We start from the raw sequence: 13,590 nt of genomic DNA on the forward strand, positions 1-13,590 counted from the left end.
GATTAATCACGAATGCTGGGAGAACCAGGCTCTAGTCCAGGCCTGTGAACTTGGTCAGCTTAATCGCAGTGCCTGCTGTGGCCAATTCAGGCCCCTCGCTGCCCTCAGGCTCACAAGGCTGTGTCCCCAGCCAACAGCACCACAGAAGTGCATGAGGCAACCCAGGGAGCCTGGTGCCAGCGCAGGGGCAGGGCGAGTGCCTGAGAGGCTGAGTGATGGGGAGGGTTGGCAGATGAGACGCCATGCCTCTGTCCTGCTGCCAGGACCCTCCACCCACCCTCCCACACCCAGGGAGGAATCCAGAGATGTGGGCTGGGGAGCAGGCTGTGGTGTAGGAAGAGCCCCGGCCTCTCACTGGACCCCTTGGGCAGTGCTGGGACCCCCAAGTCCCTAAGGAGTCTTTCAGAAGAGCAGGCCTCCCTGGATGGTACCATGGCAGGGTCCCAGCCACCACCCACCCAGAAAGACAATGTCAGGAGGCACTAAACAAACCACTGTGTGGCAGACAAGTTGTCAAGACAGTGCTTTATTAAATCGTTTCCTTGTATCAAATGGTGTGTCTAGAAAACACATGACCACATGGCACGTCACTGCCATGGGCCAGGGTCAGCCTGGCACAGTGGTGCATCTGCTGTGGCGAGGACCCCCCACGCTCCTCCCAGCTGCCACGGGACCACAGACTGTCACACAGGGCAGGAGGCCAAGAACCGGGTCCTGAGCCCAGGGGAGGTGGGCCAGCACTGGAGGGGCCCCCCAAGGAAGGTGGGGCTCCTTCTGGAACCTGGCCTCACGGCAGCACACCCCAACAGGAGCTTGCCAACATCCAGTCAGGACAGCAGACACTGAGACAGCACTTGACAGTTTCCACTTGGACTTCTTATGTGTCAAATGGTTCAAAAATATTACTCTGAGCTATTACAGGATCATGGGTTTGATGTTTTAATAAAAATACTATTTCTACAAAAGGTGTTTACACACAGCCCAGGATGGAGCTCCGCAGGATGGGGACGTGTGAAGACAGAACTCACCCCCGACCAAGTTCCCAGGTGGTGCTGCCCTGCGGATCCCTGGCCCTGCCGTGAGAACCACCACTGCCAGGGAGTTATCTTGCAAAATTACACAGTGCCCTTCATTTTTAAAAAGTCTAGATTGGGATATTCCAAAGTGACTCTGGAAGCCACGTGCCAGTTTCCTGAACCCCACCTAGGAAGTGGGTGTGCAGGAGGAGCGAAAGGAGAAACACCTTCGTGCCTGAGAAAGCATGAGCAGGCTGCGGGCTCAGGCACCAGGCAGGTACCAGCACGGACAGCTTTTAAAAACCTACTCACAACACTCTTCTGGACCCACCATTTCTCATACCTGTGCCTGGACACTGCTTCCAGCTACAATAAATCCAGTTCATATGCACACAGTTTTAAAAAAACAAACACAAATGCTGAGGGGAAAGCCCATCTCAGGCCACACCTAAGGTTACTAGAACTGACAGAGACCCTGCCCACATGCCTGCAGAACCCCCAAGGAGGGCAGCAGAGTCCAGGGCACGGGGCTGGTGGGATTGCCTGCCCATGGCAGCTGCTGTTCTGTAGCGACAGCCGATGGTCGAGTCGTGGACTGCACCTGGCCTGGCAGTGCGGGTGAGGACAGGAGTTGGGCACAGCTGACTGCCCCCCGAGTGCTGCTCACAGGACAGACATCCATCATCCGGGGGATGCCTTTGGCAACCACAAAGCTGTTCTCAAAAGTAAGTACACTTTGACAACTGAAAACCAGGCGACTCACATAGAGTAAGAGAATTCATAAATATTAAGCATCTAAAACATACTTCTCAAATAATTGAAATAAAAAACCTTTAGAACCCAACTACTACTTTACAAAGGTTTACATTTGAGGATATATCATCTTACCCCTAATTGTCAAGTTTCTTCTTTAATGGCTGAACAAAAAAAAGTTTCAAGTAACTGAGAAATATCATCCTCTGAGAGCTGCTGCTGTCCCTGGCGAGCACGACCACTCTGCGCATGTTATTCCTGTCTTCTGAATTCCTATGTCTGCGGTCCCCGAGGACATTCCTGCCAGTATCCAGCCTGGCCTTAGCAGGAAGAGTGTGACTACAAGCAGGGCAGGGAGGTGGTGGTGAGGCCACAGGACACTGTGCCCGGCCATCCCCCAACTGTGCTGCTAAGTGTTGAGAGGCCGCTGGCCACTTGGCAGAGAGCTCTGGACACCAAGCCCACGGGGGCCACCCAGCTCCACCCAAGGGGCACTGGGCAAGCCCTAAGCACGGGGGTGTCGCTGTTCTGAAAGCCCCTTGAGACACCCTCTGCACCACACATCTGCATTCCTTGGTGTCCGTTTGTTCTAAAACCAGCTGAGGGACCTGGGCCGACAATGTGTTAAAGGAATCGGTGTCTTGGACTGACAGGTGAGCACAGCCATGGGTGCTGGCTTTAAATTCCACATGAGGAGCCACCAAGAGCCCCAGGGGGTCCTGCTATGCTAGGGTTGGGCTGTTGGGGGTCCATTGGCTGCGGAGCCCCAAGCCCAGGCTGGGCCCATTTCCAGATACACAGAGGATCTGCCCCAGCGCCCCTGCAGTGAACGCTAGCGACCCATCACCACAGCCAAGGAGTTACCCAAAAGTGAAATGCTTCGATGTCAAAGGCTTCATTAGTATCTCTCATAGCTAGCATAATTTAGGTTAGAAAATCCTCATAAGTCAGGCAGATTGCCCTGTGTGCAAATTCCATACTAATCAACTGATTGAAGAATTAGGTAAAAATAAATGGCAAATCAAGAAAGAGCTCCATAAGCACATAATGGGAAGTCCACGCAAGAATCACTGGCATTCCTGTCGGGAGTTGTTATTTTCCAGAGGCCACTGAGAGAAGACAGATACTTCTGTTGCAATAGTTACACAGATCTGACTTTGCAAGCGTGTACAAAGAGACAAATCTATTTTATACTGATATCTAGGAATCGGAGTCCACAGATTGATCAAAGCATCTTGTTCAGGCCGAGGCTGTGTTTGTATTAATCTAATCCTGTCTGGATGCCTCTGAGGGCGTGCAGGCACGTCTGCCCGGCTTCACACGGCCATCAGCATCCACGTGGTCCTCACTCTCCTGAGGACAGGGTGGCACAGAGATGGCGAGGGCACACGCAGGGGGCCGGTGGGGCTGCACCCACACCACAGTGTCCAGACACAACTCCCTGGATGGGCTCCAGGGTTCCAGACTGATAGAATCTTCATGGAATGATGAAAATTAAAAAAATTACTTGATTGTGGAAGTTTCTGATTTATTCCAGCCAAAATATTAGATTTGCCACTAAGAAGAATCAGCTCCAAGCGATCACTACCACGGCATCACCACAGTGCCCGTGCAGCAGACGGCAGGCGCCAGGGTGGGCGGTTAGTTCTTCACCTCTGCAGCCTCCTTCTCAGCCTTTTCCTTGGCCTTCTCCTTCTCCTCCACCTTCTCCTCCTTCTCCAGTGTCGCCACGATCTCGGCCACCTGGCTGGTGGACACGTGAACGTCTTCTTTGTCCACCAGATCGATTACCTGCGTACACAGATATGAAAGGAGTGACTCAGCTGCAGTGCAGGGGAAGCAGGAACGTGGCCCCTCCTCAGCCACCTGGGCTGCCACGAGGGGTCCCTGGAGTCCTCCAGCTGCCCTGGTCCTCACCCCCTTGGGTGCCAACAGGCTCTAAGGCCCCAGGCCTGGTTATAAGCCTCGGTGGGGTGGGGATGAGCGGGGTGGGGGTTTGTGCTCAGACAGTGGGAGCCCAGGGGAGCTTCCCACAGGGCCTAGGACTGCAGGGCAGGGGTGCCATGGCAGGTGCCACAGCAGCACAGCAAGGCTGCCAGGGCAGGTCCCTGCTAAGCCAGCATGGCCTGGATATACTGCACAGGGTTGGGGCCTGCCTAGACCATAGTTCCCAGGGCACAGAGCAGTGACATGAAGGGCTCCCATCCCCTCTGCTGCCCAGATCACACACAGATGGGAGGGAGGTGGATGCTCAGCATGTGTGTCTGATGGCAATTTGCTTTTCTTTATTTATTTTGTGAGACAGAGTCTTGCTCTGTTGCCCAGGCTGGAGTTTAGTGGTGTCATCATAGCTCACAGCAACCTCAAACTCCTGGGCTCAAGTGATCCTCCTACCTCAGCCTCCTGAGTAGCTGGGGACTATAGTCTCCCAGCTACTTTTTCTATTTTTAGTAGAGACAGGGTCCTTGCTTTTGCTCAGGCTGGTCTCAAACTCCTGAGCTCAAGCGACCTTCCTGCCTCGGCCTCCCAGAGTGCTGGGATTAACAGGCGTGAGCCACCTCACCTGGGTGCCTTGCTTTTAAACTGAAATTAGCCAATATTTTTGATAAACGTCTGGAAAACCACTAACTTGCCAATATGCTGGGAGCCATGAAGGTAGTTTTTTCTCAGAAATATAAATGATGAGATGATCACTTGAGGTCAGGAGTTCGAGATCACCCTCAGCAAGAATGAGACCCCGTCTCTACTAAAAATAGAAAAATCAGCTGGGTGTTGTGGTTGTGCATGCCTGTAGTCCCAGCTACTCGGGAGGCTGAGGCAGGAGGACCACTTGAGCTCAGGCGTTTGAGGTTGCTGTGAGCTAGGCTGATGCCACGGCACTCTAGCCTGGGTGACAGAGTGAGACTCTGTCTAAAAACAAAAGACAAACAAACAAACAAAAAAAAAGAAGTGTAAATGATTAAGCTCCCATTCAAAAAGTGGTGGCCTGCTCCAGAGTGACACTCCCACCACACTGTGTGACGCCGTGTGCTAAGAGTGGGAGTAGGCTGCGGACCACAACACATGGGTCGCCGGGGTGGGAGGGTGAGGCCAGGGCGTGGGGTCCTGGAGGTGCGTGCAGAGTGCTCCAGTGAAAGTGAGCTGGGGCAAGACTCATTTTGTTGTCTCACCAACCACAAGTTTGTAACTTTAACAATTTCTCATTTCCAGTGTTTCAAATAAGAACAAAGGCCTCAAGGAACAGTCGCGGATTCTGGCCCAAACTCTTGACAGAGGCAGTAGGCTCTACGGGGGTGGATGCTCCTGTGGCTCAGGACATGGCCATGAACAGCCCCTCCCTGACCCTGCCAGGCCCAGAGTAGGAGGGTGCGGGGCCAGCCCACTCGCCCCCCTCCCTGCCCAGCCCCACCTTGACAAGGTCGTCGATGTTGATCTTGCCGTCCTTGTTTTCATCCAGTGCTGAGGCCAAGCTGAGCAGCTTGTTTTCTGGAATGTGCTTGATCTGCTTCATGGCGCTGATGAGCTCAGTGACGCTGATGACATTCTCCCTGGGGAGCACAGCCTGTATGTGGCTACCAGATAGGTGTCCTGCCCCACGGGCCTTCCTGTACACCTGCAGCTCCAACTGGTTAGCCCTGACCCAGGCAGCCCCACATGAACCAGGCATAGACGCCCCCCTATGGCACCATCCCACAAACCACCAAAAGCTTCTATGCCCCTTCCTTGGGGGTGGGCAGCCCATTTGGCCACACACAAACACCCTGGGCCCAGGGTCTCCTGTGTGCATGTCTGTCCCCAATAAGGCCCTTCCCCAGGCCACAGCACGGTGAGGGCTCCATGGATATGATGCCATTGCTGTTGCTGGGCAGTGGCCCTTGGAACACTCTCTCACTGTGGTCCAGGTGGCTGTGCGGCCTTCGGACAGGTGCACGGAGGCAGTGCCCCAGGCAGTGGGCCAACCTTGAAGTCAGTTCAAGAGGGGACACACCCTTGTTGGGGGTGGACAAGGGCCTCCGAGAGCAGGGACCCAGGGCATGAGCAAGGCTCTGCGTGGGCACCTGGTGTCGGGGAAGTAGGGGCACAGTGTGGCCCATGGAGTTCAGGGCATCAGTTGTCACCATGGCAGCCATTTCACTTGCCCAGCAGGCACTCAGGTGATAGCAACTTCCTGAAGCCACAGCTGTGGCAGAGAGACTACACATGTGGGTGTTGTTATTGAGTGTAGGAGGTTCAGGAAGAGGGCAGAGGCTGGAGCAGGAGGGGAGAGCTATGGGAGGGGAGGAGGGCAGGGCAGGGTGGGCGCCACAGGCAGAGGTGGATGGAGATGGAGGAGGTGTGAGGGAAGGACGCAGGGGCAGGGACGCCTGCCCGGAGCCTCTGGCTGGAGCCGTGGGTCACAGGTGGAGGGACAGCAAGGCCAAGAGGCCGAGATGTGCCCTTCAGCCACTCAGATCCCAGCACAGCGCCTGTCGGCCAAGTGACCAGTGCTGCATTCAGCAGCCCACTCACCCCACAGGTGTGCCCTCAGCTGGGCCCAGCTTGCCGGCCTGCTGGTCCCTCTCCAGCTGCGAGATCAAGCCATCAATTTGCCCGATCATCTGCTGCACCCGCTTCGTCAGCCTCTTGCTGGCTTTAGATTCTTCCACATATTTTTCTTCGCCAGTCTTTGAAAGCTCCTTCTTGATCTCTTCCAAGTCCTAATGAAATTATTTTTAGTTATAAAAAGTTTGTCTTTTAAAAAAGGGGAATCTTATAATTAAATGTAACTTGTAAAAGTATTTAATCCCGTTAATTCCAACCATAGAAAGTTATAAAATTTTGCTTCTACCTGTCATATAAAATTCTTATTTCTGTACACTAAAATGCTGCTTTTGTAGCAAATGAAATAGAATCTATTCTGAATCTCAATTTCTTTACACTCGTTAAAGAATAAATAAATGAGTTAAAGATTCAAGGAATTTAAGTGTTTTTTCAAATTCCGAGTCAGTTTTTTCCCAGGAGCAAACATCACAGGGAAGAGTGGATCGGGGGAGAGGCTGAAGACACAGGCCAAGCTGGTGACAAACACCTCACTTTCGGTGGGAGCCCACACAGCAAGAGGGCTGCCATGAGAAAGTTCAGAAAAGGGCAAATTATTTTTATCAATCTCAAAATTAGTCATCTCTTCCAATAGAGCTACAAAGGTATAGTTTTTTAAAAATCAGATTAGTAATATTTACAAAAAGATAGAGAAAAAGCCCACCACATCAGAAAATAAAGAAGTCTTTTAGGGGCAATCATGAATAAGATTTCATTTATCAAGTGAGCAAACAACAATTTGTGTGATACCTTCATGTGTTTAGAAAGTAAAGATGCACGCTGGTCACCTGCAAGGGTGCAGGGCCACATTCTAGGAGAAGGGTGGCCCAGCCAGAATGGCTGTGGAAAAGTTACTGAATACATTTATTTACAATTTGGTTTTCTTTCCAAATACCCTTTGGCCAGCTTGTCCAGTATTTGATGGCAGTATTACTTAACACTTTAGGGGTTGATAAGGCTGTTTTACCTTTTACAATCTCAGTCCTAGGAACAAGTCTCACCCACCCAGAACGCCATGCCCTGAAGCGCCCACTCCGCAGAGCAGCTGAGGAGCCAGCTGGCCCGTGGGACAGCGTGTGGGGCACAGAGAAGGTGCCAGGTGGCCCCGGGCCCCGCTCACCTCACTGTAGTCCTGGACGTCCCCCTTCAGCAGCTCTAGCTCCTCCTTCTCCTTGGTAAGCGACTTCTTCTGCTCCTTCAGCTTCGAGCAGGCATCGCTGAGGATGTCAATCTCCTCCTTTGTTATCTCCTCTTCCTGGAAAGAAAACAAGCAAGCAGAGGCTAAGTGAAGGGAAATAATTGGCTTTCCCCCTAAGAGTCTATGGCTTTTCTGTCATTAGACCTACGGAGTTCAAGTCCAGGGCTACGCTGACCACATGCCCCACATCACTGTCTGCACTCTTCCTGGTGCCCTCGTACACTGAACCTCATTTTAAGTGTGTGATCTGGTGACTTTCGGCCCTTACAAATAAAGCTGTCATGAATATCTGTGTGTAAGTCTTCGTGGGGAAATGCCTAGGAGTGGAATGGCTGGTCATAGGGTGGGCATAAACTCGACTTTGTAGGAGACCGTCAACATGATTTCCACAGGGGTCCGCCCAGCAGTGCCCGAGTCCAGCACCATTCCATGGCCTCACGCGCACTTGGGTGGAATGGTCCAATTTTCTAATTTTCATTACATTAACAAGTATGTAGTGGTATCTCATTATGCTTTTAATTTCCATTTCCCTGATGCTAACAATGTGGAGTACCTTTTCAGGTGCTTACTTGCTAACTGTATACCTTCTCAAGTGTCCAAATTTCTTGCCCATTTTAAAAATCAAACTATTTGTCTTTCTTTGTTTCTTTTTTTTGAGACAGAGTCTCGCTGTGTTGCCCGGGCTAGAGTGAGTGCCGTGGTGTCAGCCTAGCTCACAGCAACCTCAAACTACTGGGGTTAAGCGATCCTACTGCCTCAGCCTCCCCAGTAGCTGGGACTACAGGCATGCGCCACCATGCCAGGCTAATTTTTTCTCTCTCTATATTTTTTTAGTTGGCCAGATAATTTCTTTGTATTTTTAGTAGAGACGGGGTCTCGCTCTTGCTGAGGCTGGTCTTGAACTCCTGACCTTGAGCGATTCACCCGCCTCAGCCTCCCAGAGTGCTAGGATTACAGGCGTGAGCCACCACACCCGGCCCTATTTGTCTTTCTATTTATTAAGTTGTAAGAAGTCTTTACGTATTCTAGAAACAAGTCCTTTGTCAGGTATATGTTTTGCAAACATTTTCTCCCTGTCCATGGTTTGTCTTTTCATTTTTATAAGTATTTTTTGAAGAAGTTTTTAACTTTGATAAAGACTAATACATTAATTTTTTCCCTTTTATTAATCATGTTTTTGTGTTGTATTTAAGAAATCTGTAACAAACCCAAGGTCACTAAAATCTTCTGTTTTCTTCTAAGAGTTTTCATAGTTTTAAGCTCTTACATTTAAGTCTATGAATCTTTCTGAGTTAATTTTTAAATACTATGTGCATTATTTAAGGGTCGAGGTTCCTCTTTTTACATATGGCTATCCAATTGTTCCAGCAAAATCTGGTGAAAAGATTGTCCTTTCCCTGTTAAACTGTCTTGGCATCTTTGGAGAAAATCAATCAACCCTATCTACGTATGGGTTTACTTCTTACCTGTCTTTATGCCAATTTCATACTGTCTTGATTACTGTAGCTTTATAAATCTTGAAATCAGGTAGTATAATTCCCCTAACTTTTGTTATTTTATAAGCATTGCCTTGACTATCCTAGGTCCTCAAATTTATATATAAATTTTATAATAAGTTTGTCAATTTCAACAAAAAAAATCTGCTGAGGCTGGGTGTGGTGGCTCACACCTGTAATCCTGGCACTCTGGGAGGCCGAGGTGGGAGGATTGCTTGGGGTCAGGAGTTCGAGACCAGCCTGAGAAAGAGCGAGACCCTGTCTCCACTAAAAACAGAAACAAAAATTAGCCAGGCAACTAAAAATAGAAAAAATTAGCTGGGTGTGGTGGCTCATGCCTGTAGTCCCAGCTACTTGGGAGGCTGCGGCAGAAGGATCACTTGAGCCCAGGAATTTAAGGTTGCTGTGAGCTAGGCTGATGCCACAGCACTGTAGCCTGAGCAACAGAGTGAGACTCTGTCTCAAAAAAAAAAAAATCTGCTGAGATTACGAAGGTCTTGGAGAATTGATATTATCAGTTTATGGAGAATTAACATGTTAGCAACACTGAGTCTTCACATCCATGAGTTTAGTAAATCTCATCATTTATTCAGTTCTTTAATTTACCTCAGTAACATTGTAAAGTATTTGGTGTATAGCTCTTGCGTCTTTTTTCAAATTTATCCCTAAGAAATTCATTTTAGGGGGATGCTATTAAAAATGACATGCTTTTAAAATTTTCAATCTCTGAATGTTCATTAGTATAGAGAAGTACAATCAATTTTCACATAATCACATCATTTGTGAATACACACAGTTTTACTTCTTCCTTTCTGATCTAAATGGTTAATTTGTTTTCTTTATCTAACTGCCCTGGCTGGACCCCGGTACAATGCTGAACATAGTGGCAGGGGTAGACATCCTTGTCAGTGTCTCGCCATTAAACACTGCACCAGCTGCAGGTGCTTCTGCAGATGCTTTTGACTGGGCTGAGAAAGTTCCCTTCTACTGGTGCGCTGAACATCTGTTTATCAGGAACAGATGCTGGCTTTTGTCATGTGCTCTTTCTGCAGCTGTTGAGATGACAATACATGGCTTTCCTTCTTTAGTCTGTTAATATGGTATTAATAATTACATTGATTGATTTTTAAAATTTTAAGTTAATTTGTATTTCTTAGACAAATCCCACATGGTCATGATTTTTTTTTTTATAGAAAAGTTGCATTTGATTTGCTAAAAAGTTCATTAAAAATTTTTACATCTGGCAGAGCCAGAGCAAGATGGCCAAACAGAACCTTCCAGCAACCGTCCCCTGACAGGAACATCAAATTGAACAATTTTCATAAGAACCAAAAAATCAGGTGAGCAATCCCAGTACCCAGTTAATATTATACCAAGTAAAGCCACACTGAAGAGGGTAGGAAAGACAGTCTTGCATTGCCTACACCCCTCCCGCAACCTCCCCATAGCCCCAGCAGAGAATCTGTGTGCTTGGGGGAGGGACAGTGAAGTGAGTGTGGGACTTCGCATTGGAGCTCAGCACTGCCCTGTCACAGTGGAGCACAACACAGTGCAGAACTCTGCTGGCGCCCACAGAGGGAGTGTTGGACCAGCCTTAGGCCAGCTGGGGAGGAAGATAAGTTCTGGCTTCACCACGGGCTGATTAAATAGGCCTGGGGCCAGGAATAAATGTGAGTGGCAGTCAGGCCACAAGGAAGTGGTCCTTGGGCAAACCCTAGTGCTGCACTGGTCTCAGAGGCAGTGGAACTGGGGTGCACACGACACAGTGTGAGACCAGCTGTGGAGGCCAAGTAGAGTGCCTGTGTGTGTCACCCCTCCCCCAACTCCAGGGAATGTAGCTGGGGGGAGGGGAGAGACTTCTTCTGCCTGGGGGAAGGAGAGGGAAGAGTACACAGGACTTTGTCTTACAACTTGGGTACCAGCTCAGCCACAGTAAAATAAAGCACCAGGCAGATTCCTTAAGCCCCCACTTTCAGATCTTTGCTCCTGGACAGTGATTCTAGACCCACCCTAGGCCAGGGGAGAATCCACTCCCCTGAAAGGAAGAACACAGTTCTGGCAGGATTTACCACCTGCTGACTAAGTGGTCTTGGGCCTTGAATAAACATCAGCGGCAGTCAGGCCACAGCAATCAGGCAATAGTGGCCCAGGGCCTTGGGCAAGCCCCTGTACCGTGGTGGTCTGCAAGGCTTCAGGTACAACCCTGTGCAGTGCCAGCTGTGGTGGCCATGGGAGAGCCCACGTGATGCCTCCCCAAACTCCAGGCAGCCCAGTGCAGAGACACTCCTGACCGGGAGAAAGAGAAAGAAGAGAGTGAGAGACTTTGCCTAGTAACCCAGGGAATTCTCCCTTATCTTACTCAAGCCCACCAAGCTGTGTATCTAGGAGACTTCCGGCGCTGCAGCGTTCCTGGGCCTACGGCGCCCCCTAGTGCTGAGATGGCTACAGTGACTGCAGGCTTAGGCTACAACATTCAAGGCCCTTTGAATCTGTGGACAGCCCTCTCAAGAAGGATGGGAACGACACAGCCCAGGCTGTGAAGACTGATAAACATCTAACTCTTCAATGCCCCACATCGACAGATGTTGACAAGCATCAAGAACATCTAGGAAAACATGACCTCACCAAACAGACTAAATGAGGCAACAGTGACCAATCTCGGAATGATGGAGATGTGTGACCTTCACACAGGGAATTCAAAATAGCTATCTTGAGAAAGCTCAACAAACTGCAAGATAACACAGGGAGGGAATTCAGAATTCTATCACAGAAATTTAACAAAGAGATTGAAATAATAAAAAAAAAATCAGGCAGAAATTCTAGAGGTAAAAAATGCAACTGACAAATTTAAAAATGCATCAGCATCTGTCAACATTGAAATGACTGAGCAGAAAAAAGAATTAGTGAGCTCAAAGATAATATGAAAGTACATCGTCAAAGGAGAAAAAAAGAACAAAAAAAAATGAGGCATGCCAACAAGATCTAGAAAATAGCCTGAAAAGGGTCAATTTAAGAGGATAAGTAGAGAGAAATTGCGGTAGAAAGTTTGTTCAAAAAAAACAATAATAGAGAACTTTCCCAACTTAAAGAAAGATATGAACATCCAGGTACAAGATCAAAGAACACCAAGCAGATTCCACCCAAATAAGACTACCTTAAGGTATAGATAGAATAGTCAAACTCTCAAAGGTCAAGGATAAAGAAAGGATCCTAAAAGCAGTAAGAGAAAGGAAGCAAATAACATATAAAGGAGCTCTGATATGTCAAGCAGCAGACTTCTCAGTGGAAACCTTCCAGGCCAGGAAGGAGTGACATGACATATGCAAAGTGCTGAAGGAAAAAAAACCTTCCAACTTAGAATATTACATCCTGCAGAATTATCCTTCAAACATGAAGGAGAGGCCGGGCGCGGTGGCTCATGCCTGTAATCCTAGCACTCTGAGAGGCCGAGGCGGGTGGATCACTCGAGGTCAGGAGTTCGAGGCCAGCCTGAGCAAGAGTGAGACCCCGTCTCTACTAAAAATAGAAAGAAATTATCTGGCCAACTAAAAAAAAATATATATATAGAAAAAATTAGCTGGGCATGGTGGCGCATGCCTGTAGTTCCAGCTACTCGAAAGGCTGAGGCAGAAGGATCACTTAAACCCAGGAGTTTGAGATTGCCATGAGCTAGGCGGACGCCATGGCACATTCACTCTAGCCTGGGCAACAGAGGGAGACTGTGTCTCTCTCAAAAAAAAAAAAAAAAAACATGAAGGAGAAATACTTTAGGAGACAAACAAAAGCTAAGGACTTTTGTCAATACCAGACCAGTCTTACAAGAAATGCCAAAGGGAGTTCTTTAATCTGAAAGAAAAGGAAATGAACAAGCATCAAGAAACCACTTAAAGTATAAAACTTACAGTAATAATAAGTACACAAACAAATACAGAATACTCTAACACTGTAATTGCAGGTAGGAAAAATAAAAGACAAACCAATCTAAAATAATCACTACAACTTTTTTTTTTTGAGACAGAGTCTCACTTTGTTGCCCGGGCTAGAGTGAGTGCCGTGGCGTCAGCCTAGCTCACAGCAACCTCAAACTCCTGGGCTTAAGCAATCCTCCTGCCTCAGCCTCCCGAGTAGCTGGGACTACAGGCATGCACCACCACGCCCGGCTAATTTTTTCTATATATATTTTTAGTTGTCCAGATAATTTCTTTCTATTTTTAGTGGAGACGGGGTCTCGCTCAGGCTGGTCTTGAACTCCTGACCTTGAGCGATCCACCCGCCTCGGCCTCCCAGAGGGCTAGGATTACAGGCGTGAGCCACTGTGCCCGGCCATCACTACAACTTTTTAAGAGATAGATGATATAAAAAGATATAAATAGAGATAAAAAGTAAAACAGTGGGAGCAATGAAGTATAGAGTTTTTTATTTTTTCTTTGCTTGTTTTCTTTGTAATTAGAGTTAAGCTGTCATTAGTTTAAACTAATCGGTCACAAGACGTTATTTGCAAGCCTACTGGTAACCACAAAACAAAAACCTGTAACAGATTCACAAAAAA

The 13,590-nt window shown here is 48.4% G+C and overlaps 1 protein-coding gene across 1 annotated transcript in view; it reads right to left on the bottom strand.

Annotated features, from left to right (window-relative positions):
• Window positions 1–510: 510 nt before the first annotated feature.
• The window catches only part of LETM1 (leucine zipper and EF-hand containing transmembrane protein 1), a 51,470-nt gene continuing 38,390 nt past the window's right edge, over window positions 511–13,590 (bottom strand). The window contains exons 11-14 of the mRNA XM_045529608.1: window positions 7,468–7,602; window positions 6,279–6,466; window positions 5,179–5,317; window positions 511–3,560 (exon numbers count right to left, since the gene is read on the bottom strand). Coding sequence (XP_045385564.1) covers window positions 3,411–3,560; window positions 5,179–5,317; window positions 6,279–6,466; window positions 7,468–7,602 — 612 coding nt within the window. The 3' untranslated portion in view covers window positions 511–3,410. The remainder of the gene's footprint in view (window positions 3,561–5,178; window positions 5,318–6,278; window positions 6,467–7,467; window positions 7,603–13,590) is intronic.

This window comes from Lemur catta, chromosome 17 (genome assembly GCF_020740605.2).
Source record: "Lemur catta isolate mLemCat1 chromosome 17, mLemCat1.pri, whole genome shotgun sequence".
Taxonomy (NCBI): Eukaryota; Metazoa; Chordata; class Mammalia; order Primates; family Lemuridae; genus Lemur; species Lemur catta.